Here is a 10,321-nt window from a genome sequence, read left to right on the forward strand (position 1 = left end):
GTGGGAGTCCCACTGAAATCAGTGGCCCTCAGTTTCAAGTCCCCCTGCTAAGTGGAGGTCTCATGCCAGAGGCTGATTCCAAGATCCTGAAGCATATTACCTGCCCCAGGTGCTTGTTCCTGACCCAGACTTGACAGAGGACTAATAGCAGGACTCTTCCAGGCCAGTTTTGGGGAAGGGGTGCTCTGGATAGTACCACCTCCTCCCTTCCAAGGACTTAGATAATTTCCTTCCCTCCTGTATTCTATCCCATCTCCTATCTATCTATCTATCTATCTTCCGATCTTCCTACGTTCCCTTTATTAAGTACAAGTCTTTAACTCTGTCCCTGCCATTAACATTATCCAGAGCACCTTAATTGCTGATGAAACGCTTGTTCCCTCTTGCCCTGACAAGAACACTACTGGTGTCTCAAAAACCACTTAGATGTGCCTGTGCCTGGGAGCGCTCAGTTCTAGCCTGTGTCACTCTCACCTTGCTTGTGCAATCTGCAACAATTTTACAGCCTTTCAGCTTTCCCTTATCTCCTGCGATGTTCTGCGTTGGTGAGTTACACAGGCTAATTATACGGTTGTGGATGTTAATCATAAACATTGTGCTTGGCAAGAAGCCGGCAGCCACTCTGAATGGCTTGATTTCTAATCAAGCAGCACAGCATTTCATTTTTAACAGTGGCGGCTCTACCGGTCCTTTTCTCAATCTTAACTGCCCTGCAGCCAGAAGGTAGCAGTTGGGGTATCTGTCATTAAGGATGGCATTGTCTATTTATGTGAGAGTAGGTACCAATGAACCTGGAGGAATTTTCTCGTGGGTCCAGGGTTGCATTGAACGTGGACTAAGCAATTCCTGGCAGTGACCTCTATAGAATTACTCAGCATCTCTCTTCTCCTTTGCAATATGGCTGTGGCATTCGCCTATCTATAGGGATACTGCAGAGATGTTAAGGTGACGTACATCTGCGTTTCCCACATCTTGGGCCTTCCAAATGTTTTGACCACGTTGCCTGGGGTGATGGAGGTGGCAGTCCATCATATCTGCAGACCAGATAGAGGGAAAGTTGGTGTGTGAGAAATGCCTGTTTAAACACTTTAAACAGGACTGTACATTTACTATGGTTTTGATATTCTTCTTGGAATCTTAACCCCTTATCTGCCTTCAACTGGAGCAACAATTTTTAAAAAGAAATAGAATAAAAAACAAGGGCATCGTTGATCTTTGGAACACAGGGAATAGGAAGCTGGTAGAGGCAGAGAAAAGACTCGCAGTGTCTCTCAACCTTGGCCACTTTAAGATGGGTGGGCTTCAACACCCAGAATTCCCCAGCCAGCATGCTGGCTGGGGAATTCTGGATGTTGAAGTCCACCCATCTTAAAGTGGCCAAGGTTGAGAAACACTGATGTATCAAGAGAAGGAAGGAAGTTAATCTTATGTTAGCTGTAACAAATACTGTATAAACATAGAAATACACATTAAGATATGTATTTCTTAAGAAAGATGCTTGCTTTAAGAATGATAGAAGGGAGAGATTGCAGATTTAAAATTAAGAAGAAATGAGAAAAAATGTATTTTAAGAGCACTTGTTCTGGTTCACTATTATCACAGCAGAAGCACCCACTCCCCTTTAAGTGAAAAAGGATTTCTGCTTTTGATCTACGTATCTAAGCTGTGAGACCATTTAATTGTCCAAAATAGCCCAAAAGTATGTGGAACACAGGAATTGGCTAGAAATAAGCATCTTCCAATGTAATAAAACTAAGCAAGATTTCAATTTTTGGACATGATATATACAGGAATTCATGGGATCAAAACAAAAAAGACACAATGACAGTGTGGACTTTTTAGTTCTGATCTGCTAGCTTTCTTTATGTTTTTTAATTGAATGTCAGACGGATAATATACATTAATTCCCTATCCAGAGAAAAAGGTGGGGGTGTGGATCAGGTAGTTCTTCCTTGAGATTAGGGGTAAGGGAATGTTCTCAGCACTTGCATAAGTTAAAGCTTGTGTGATCAGATTTTGGCCTGTTAAGAACATGAACATTTAGACATGTCTTTTGTTCTTTTTTATTTTTTTATCCCACCTTTATTGTTTTTATAAATAACTCAAGGCGGGGAACATACCTAGTACTCCTTCCTCCTCCTGTTTTCCCCACGACAACAACCCTGTGAGGTGGTTTGGACTGGGAGAGATGGACTGGCCCAAAGTCACCCAGCTGGCTTTCATGCCCAAGGTGGGACTAGAACTCACAGCCTCCTGGTTTCTAGCCCAGCGCCTGAACCACTAGGCCAAACTGGTTCTCTTTTGTCCTTTGTTCTTGATTATTTTCCCGAGTTGGGGAGAGTTGAGTGTTTCTGTGGAGTAAGGGAACTTCCACTCTGCAGATGTTGCCTTGCTGCCCAGCTGAAAGGTACCCCCGTTTCAAAGGGGCAGCCCTGCATTGGGTTTACCCATTGCAAATGCTCCCTGGCACTGTTTACAACAGAATTCTTGGTGAGCCAGTGATCTCTGGTTAGTTATGAAAATGACTAATAAAGTTAAAGCCCATGTGTCCAGCCCTTTGAGATATAAGGATGTTGCCAGCTTCCTTAAATCTGAGACTAGGAATCCCCTTGTTTTAGAGCACCACGGGTGAAAAGGACGGCAGAGTATTAGCGGATCCCAAACTCAGTTTGAGCTCACAGGAGCAGACAGCTGCTAAAAAGGCAAATGCCATTTGGGGCTCCCTGCACCGCAGCCAGATTTCCAAGGGGCAGGAAGAGACGGTCCTGCTGCGTCCTGCCTTCCAGGCGCTGTGTCCAGTTTGCAGTTCCTCATTGCAAGAATGGTGCCTGGCCCACAGGAGCGTTGCTGGGGAAATGCCACCAGGATGGTGAGGCTGAACTGAGGACTGGGGTGTTTTGAGCTTTGGGGGAAGAGATGCCAGCAGGCTTCAGGTGGGAAATTCAGGGGAGCAGCTCTCGGGTGACTAATTGAGTGTGCCGTTGAGTTGGTGTTGGCTGTAAGCAGCCAGGAAGTTTTCTCCAGGATGACCCTTCTCCAGCCGGGTCCTTCGGATCTTCCAACAATGCCCCCCCCCCCCGCTTCAGTTGAGTCCCTCCACCTTGCTGTTGCATGTCCTCTTTTTCCTTTCCTTCCCCTTTTCTTGGATAAAGAGGAAGAAGTTTCCAACAGTGAGGCGTGTTGAGGAAATAGCTTGCTTCTGACAGTGGGGGGGCACTTTGTTAGTGGGGAGGGCTGTGCCTATCCAAGTTTGGCCGAACCTCGCCTCCTACCATCCCCCCTTGGGGCAGTGCTGGGACTTGGCGAATGAAGGGGCAGAGCTTGGGTGGCAGCCTCCTGCCTTCGAATGGGAACTTGGATCTCAAACCCTCAGCGGCAGCTGCAAGGGTTCCAGCACCCAGAAGTCCCAGCCAGCCAGGTAAGGCCAGGCTAAATGATCTTTAAGGACCCTCGCGGCTGACAGTTACAGTTGGATAGCGCTAAAATGCTTGGTGAGAGCCATAGACTTTGTCTAGGTCGTGCGGGGGGTGGGTGGGCAGGGAGGTAAATTCAGCCTTCAGGATGAACTGGGGCTAAGAATTGAGCTGCGGCCCCTAGCTGGGCAAGCCGGCTTCGGGCTTCGTTCCTTGTGCTGGTAGGAATTGCACCACAGTCCCTGGCTGGCTGGCAGTGGGGATTTAAAGGAGGGGAAGGAAAAAAAAAAAAAAAAAGGGGAGAGGCTGAAACTCTGCTGTCATCCATATATGGGCATGCCCCAAACTCGGCTTTCTGATTGGCTGCTCGGCCCCATGCATATGTCTGTCAACAAATGGCTGAACTTGCTGACTGTGTGTGTGTGTGTTGGGGGGGGAAGAGTTACAGTCTGGTGCATTAAAGGCCCCTATTGATTGCAAAGGGGGGGACGTACAGGGGCCAGTGAAATGGGGTTGCTGGCCCTTTAAGAGATCAGGTAGTGCGGGGCGGGGGGGGCAGATCCATTTGGTCAGGAGGAGGAGGAGGTTCCTGATTGGGAGCAATAGTCACACTCCCCCCCACCCCCATCTTGGACCATTCCCTCCCCCTTTCTCCCCCCCCCCCCAGGTTTGCAGAAGGACCTGTGGATTTATTTATTTTAAATATGATTATTTTGCAGGCCTCCAAGCAGGGATGTAGGGTTCAGTGAAGGCCGCCTGTAGATCAGACGCCCCTCCCCTTCCCTTGGCTTTGGGGTAACAGGTAAGAACAGGGGCAGTTTGTGGGGAAGGGTGAGCAGATGCTGGCGCAGCTGGGAGGAGGTCAGCCAGCCTGGGGAAGAATTGTTGTTGTTGTTGTTATTGAATGCCTTTTCAAGGCAGCCAGATTGCTTAGTCTGAACACTTGCACTGCTGCTGGGGAAGGGATGTGATTGCACGGGGGGGGGGGGATCTAAAAGGCGGCTGCTTCGCAGGTGGGGGTCCAGAATGGCTCATGCTGGGTTCCTCCTGCACCCCCATCCTGGACCACATCCCTTGTGTAAGCCCTGGTGCATTTGCACAATCAACAAGTGCACGTGTGACTTTTGGGGGGAGCCATCACAATGGCAAGCCCTGCCCACCTGATGGGGGGGTGGCATTCCAGCATGCCTTTTCCTTCAACCGCGGGCCGTCTCCTCCCCACAGGTCCCCCTCGGTGGGCCAGCACAGCCCTCGGTGACTTCACTGGGCTGGTCCCCTGGCTGTCGCCCACCTGCCACACACCTCTCTGGGTCTTTTTAAAAAGCATTGGTGGTTCTGAACTGAGCTTGATGGCAGGTTCAGCTTAGGAGGGGCCATGGAAGGGTACGGTAGCGCCCAGCCTGTAATTTTCATGGGAAGGTGTAACATGCGCCATTCCACAGGCGCATGGCTATAGAATGCATCCATCTGTGTGCTGCCAAACGGAGCAGGCCAGAGTTTTTAAGAAAAGCGGGCAGAAGGGGCAGGAACCTGTCGATGTGGCTCCCTCAGAAGGGTGAGCAGGGGTCTGCCTGGGTCCCCAAGCTCGGCTGGGATAAACAGTGTATTCAGATGTTCCAAGGGATTAAAAGCACTCCTGGAGATCCAGCCTTATGCTTCCCCAAGAAACAGCACCTAAAGGCCCTGGTTCATAAGTGTTTGTGAATTGGCAAAAGTGGGCTCCCCCTCCTGAACTTCCCTCCTTAACTCAGCACGTCCTTTGCTCCAGTTCCACTTTTCTTCGGTTGATAGGAATCAAGATTTTTTTAAAAAAAAATTGGATGGAAAGAGGGATGCGTAGATAATACGCCTCGTTCTCATTCTTTGTATCTTACGCTAATAAATGCACTCTTGGCTTCTAACACGGCGAGTGCAGATATATATATTTAACCCCGTCTCGTGGCTGCAAGTGTTTTCCTAATTCACATGGGGAGAGTGATCGTTTGGCGTAAGCTGGCCCTGGGATGCGTGTCTTCCAGGTGCTAGCAGGAATTCCAGAATCAAAAAGCAATGCTAACTTGAGGGTTACATTGCCCCCCCCCCATTTTTTTCATAAAAAAACAAACAAACCCCAATATCTTGGAGGGCTTTAAGAGGTGAAGAAAATGTGTTCTTGTTTATTAATTATTGTTGGTTCCATGTCAGTATTGGTAATAAGAATTGTCACAGGTGTTCCAATTCACTGACATTATGTGGGCATTTCTTAGAGCAGGGTTGCTCAACCCTGGCAGCTTTCAGATATGTGGACTTCAACTCCCAGAATTCCCCAGCCAGCAATGCTGGCTGGGGACTTCTGAGAGCTGAAGTCCATATATCTTAATGTTGCTAAGATTGAGAAACTGTCTTAGAACAAGCCTTTAAGGTAGGCCGGTGCTTCCCATTGCTGCAAGGGGGCTGATGAGGCAGAGACTGAGCTGAAGCTGGCTACGGCTAGATGGAAAACAGCACCTTTGCGCCCCTTGCAACTTGGCAACAGCAAAGGGCCTCAGCTGCGTGTTGGGTGGTAGCATCTTGGCATTGCTCTAACGCCAGTCCTGATGTTCCTCTTGGACTGGCTTGGCATGCTGCATCATTCCTGCAGTGCAAGCTGCCTGCTTCAACAGGGGCCACCCACATGGTCCTTTGCTTGCCCTCCCCAGCAAGAGCTGGGCCTGCCCTTTCAGTTGCTGCCTTGAAATCGGATCCGTAACCTTGGCATGCTCTCTTTTCCTTTGAAGCCAGAGACCCAGAGTAAATTATGCAGCGAGCCGTACTGAACTTGAGCTGGCTGCTGGGAAGTGAGCAGGAGGCGAAGCTGTGTGGCTTGTTCAGATGCTTGGGCTATTCACTGATCGATCGATGGATTGATTAAACAAATTTATAGGGCTGCCCATCTACCAAAAGGAATTCAGGGTGGTGAACTGGAATAAAAACGCAATGCAATGGCCAGAAACCATTAAAACAAAAAACAGCAACGTTGAGGCTCCAGTAAAATTGATATCCATAGATCAAAGACGCCAAGTCTTTGCTGCATTCCTGAAGGCCAACACAGTTGGAGTGAAAGGCAAGGAAGGCCTGAACTGATGGGGCTCTAGCTGGATGGGGAAAGAGATGAGAGAGCAGGAGAGATGCTTGTGCAGGATTTGACAGCCCCAGGCACTGTCTGGAGCCCCATTGTAATGTTTTCCTTTTTGCTGGCACCCTGAGGACTAGATACTTAATGTACAAATAAATAAACCCAGAACAGGAAATCATATCTAGCTTCAAGGCCTGGGCAGAGAAAACAGTTTAGAGATGACAGCTTTTGGTCACATACTATATATGGGGTGAGGGCAAGATGCTGTAGCAAGAATCATGGAGGCTCCTACGATAACTTACAGCTACTCCTCACTTAATGACCATTCGTTTAGTGACAGTTCCAACTTACAATGGTGCTGAAAAAACTGACTTATGACCGGTCCTCACACTTAACAACTGTCACAGTGTCCCTGTGATCACAATTCGGGCGCTTGGCAACCAGTTCATATTTATGACCGTCACAGCATCCCATGGTCACATGATAGCCATTTTCGACCTTCCCAACTGGCTTCTGGCAAGCAAAATCAATGGGCAACCATGTGATTTGCTTAATGACCACGTGGTTCATTTGATGCCCACAGTGATCTGCTTAACGACTGCCACAAAAAAGGTCATAAAATTGGGTTGCATTTGCTTAATGACCGCTTTGCTTAGCAACTGAAATTCCTGTCTCAATTGTGGTCGTTAAGAGAGGTCTACCTGTATTGTATGATTACATTCCACAGTTTGGGTTTGGGTAAGGAATGCAGCAGCTTCCTGAAATTTTGCTGAATGTTCCCAAGTGCCTCTGCGCCGTTGGCACCAGAACCGGAATGATTTCCCCCACCCCACAGAAATAGAAAGCAAGCTCTAAGGTAGCAGAATGTTGCACACAGGATTTGTGGACGGAACGAGCCGTCTGTATCCTCTGCCTTTTGCACACCTGACGGATGTCTGTTTCCCTCCCCTCCCCACAGATTGCTCCAGGCCCTGGGAGGTCCATCGGAGCAGCTGATCATGCACTAGAGGGGAGGGCCAGCCTTCCCCCTCCCCTTGGCCATGAGAGCGTGATGGATCAGAACGCCTTTTCCCACATCCAGCTGTGGTGTCCGCGCCCCTTTGGCACCTACTCCGAGAACAAGCAGTGCCGGGGCAGCCAGGGGAAGAAGAGTTTTGGGGACTTCGCCTGCAAGGCCAAAGAGGAGGAGGGGGACAACAGCGAGCTCTCTTCGGAGAACACCCCCCCGGCCCCACCTCCTGCCCCGCCCCCCCCAGCAGCCGCCCCCGGCCAGGTGGAGGAGGGCCGCGTCCTCTTGGACACCTGGTACGTGATCAAGCCCGGCAACACCAAGGAGAAGGTCGCGTTCTTCGTGGCTCACCAGTGCAGCAGCGGCAACCGGGCCAGCGCCATGAAGGTCAAAGGAAACTGGGGGAGCGACAGCTCCAAGGCGAAGCGCCGGCGGCGGTCCCACGACCCCACCAGGAGCAAAGCCTGCCCGCCGAAGCCCAAGGAGGGCGGCAGCAAGGAAGCCGAGGATGTTTGCCTTTGGCCGGAGTCCCAGGCTGACCCTGCGGGCGGAGACACCACGGACCTGCTCTCGGTGGCCGAGATGGTGGCCCTGGTGGAGCAGCGGACGGCGCGGGCGGGGCAAAGCTACTCCAGACCAAGCGCACCGCCGTCCCCAATGGTTTTTGTATCCACGGACCAGGAGCAGGAAGAGAATGGGGAGAAGAAAGCGCCGGCCCCCAGCGGGGGCTCGGACTGCAGCCGGGTGGCTGAGGCGATTGCCCACTTCGAGTCGCAGGAACGCAGCGTCGTGTGTCAGAACGGCCTCCGGAGGGAGTCCGCCGAGTGCATGGCCAACTCCCAGCATAGCCCCGGCGAAGTCCGCATTGCCTTCCGTATTTCCAGCAGCCGAGACCCCCGTTCGCCTGCTGAGAGCGGGTCTGTCCCCCGGCCCAACTGCATGTTCATGAGCTGTGGAGGGTCACCCACGGGCAGCACGGCCCGGGCCAAAGACAAGATCACCTGCGACCTCTACCAGCTGATCAGCCCTTCCCGGGATACCCTTCCCAACAACGTGGACTTCCTGCTGGCGAGTGCCTCCCCCAAGGGGTCCGATGGATCTGGCCGCGAGTCTTCAGATATGGAGATGGCTTGCCGAGACACTCAGAACGGCTCGGGCAAACTGGACGCCATCCCCGAAGACGTCCGGGCGTCCGCAGAAAAGATGGGAGGCGCCCCGGCCTCCGCAGCCAGAGACTGCGTGTCCGGCTTCCACGTCGATGTGGTGGTGACGGGCGTCGTGGACCAGTGTGTCTTCTTTGGCAAGGACAGCACCAAGAACATGAAGGAAGAGACTGTTTGCTTGACGGTGGGTTCTCCGACCCAAGAAGGGCTGTGTGCGTCTTGCGATGACCCCCCGCCGGGGCAGCTCTTCTTCCTGCACGCTCAGACGCCTCGGCAGGAGGACAGCCGAGACGCGGAGAGTGCGTTCCTGGACTCCACTGGTGGCAGCGAGGGCGGGCTCGAGAGGGCCGACGGGTCAGGACTGGAGCCGGCTGTCTCGGACACCTCCCTGTGCCGCCTGTACCGCCACGTCTCCCACGACTTTTTGGAGATCCGCTTCAAGATCCAGCGGTTGCTGGAGCCCCGCCACTACATGCTGCTGCTCCCCGACCACATCATGGTGAAGATCTTCAGCTACCTGCCCACCCAGGCGCTGGCGGCCTTGAAGTGCTCCTGCCACTACTTCAAGTACATCATCGAGACCTTTGGGGTGCAGGCCACGGACTCCAAGTGGAACCGGGACCCCTTGTACCGCGACGACCCCTGCAAGCAGTGCAAGAGACACTACGAGAAGGGGGACGTCTCGCTCTGCCGGTGGCACCCCAAACCCTACCATCACGACTTGCCTTACGGACGCTCCTACTGGATGTGCTGCCGCCGGGCGGACAAGGACACCCCCGGCTGCCGCGTGGGACTGCACGACAACAACTGGGTGCAGCCGTGCGACATGTTGAGAGAGAGGGCAGCCAGGAGGGAGGATGGGAGGTGAGGGGCTCCAGGAGGGGGAGGGGGTGGAGGAAGGCCCCCCCTTCCCCCTTCCCCCTTTCCTCTCCTGTCTGACTTCTCCATGCGTGTGCAAGGAGGTGAGTGCATTTTACAAGAGCCCTGGGGCGTGTGCGTGTGTGCGTGCGTGTGTCTTTTAAACAGTTGCTTGATCACGATTGCAGAGCAGATTGGGGCTTCGTTTCTGCCTCCCCTGCCCCCCCCCCCGCTCCACAGGAGCTGCAGAAGGAAGTTTAGGGGGGGGGAAGTGTATCACAAAAAAATAATAATAAAATATATGTACAAAGAGCCGCAAGGCCCCTTTTTAAGAATATGTATTGTTGGTGAATGGGAGGAGAGTGCGCGCCTGTATCTGCCAGTCACTGCAGCTCATGAGATTTGGGGAAATCGTGCCAGTATCTTCTTTAAAGCTGGCTGACCCCCAGAAGTCCCCTTGCTGGCTGGGGACTTCTGGGAGTCCAAGGCTACCCACCTGAAAGCGCCCAAGGTTGAGAAACACTGCTTTCCAGTCAGAAATGAGGTTATCAGCCCCATCCACCCTGCGGGGAACGCAAGTCCATCCAGAACTTTTCTAGCTTTTGTCTGAGAAGAATTTCTTCGTTGAAACCGGGGAGTGTACAAATAACGGAGGGCATCAGCTGACTGTAGAAACGCGTGCGTGCGCAAGTGTAGGAAACTAATCCCCAAGGGACTGTTTTTCTTTTTTTTTTTTTAGTCTGGTGTGAAACCTGCCTTTCTCCTGCAGTTGTCCCCCCCCAAA

General features: G+C 52.0%; 1 protein-coding gene across 3 annotated transcripts; it reads left to right on the forward strand.

Moving 5' to 3' along the window:
- Window positions 1-2,570: 2,570 nt before the first annotated feature.
- On the forward strand, window positions 2,571-9,569 carry FBXO46 (F-box protein 46). 3 transcript variants are annotated; one of them, XM_063311947.1, is made up of 2 exons: window positions 2,571-2,869; window positions 7,466-9,569. In XM_063311947.1, the coding sequence occupies exons 1-2, from the start codon at window positions 2,822-2,824 to the stop codon at window positions 9,545-9,547; spliced, it is 2,130 nt and encodes a 709-aa protein (XP_063168017.1). In that variant the 5' UTR covers window positions 2,571-2,821; the 3' UTR covers window positions 9,548-9,569. The 3 variants fall into 3 exon arrangements, with proteins under 3 accessions (XP_063168017.1, XP_063168018.1, XP_063168019.1); XM_063311948.1 differs by having other exon boundaries at window positions 2,572-2,933; XM_063311949.1 differs by lacking the exon at window positions 2,571-2,869 and adding an exon at window positions 4,135-4,215.
- The last annotated feature ends 752 nt before the right edge of the window (window positions 9,570-10,321 follow it).

This window comes from Candoia aspera, chromosome 10 (assembly GCF_035149785.1).
Source record: "Candoia aspera isolate rCanAsp1 chromosome 10, rCanAsp1.hap2, whole genome shotgun sequence".
NCBI classification, from domain to species: Eukaryota; Metazoa; Chordata; class Lepidosauria; order Squamata; family Boidae; genus Candoia; species Candoia aspera.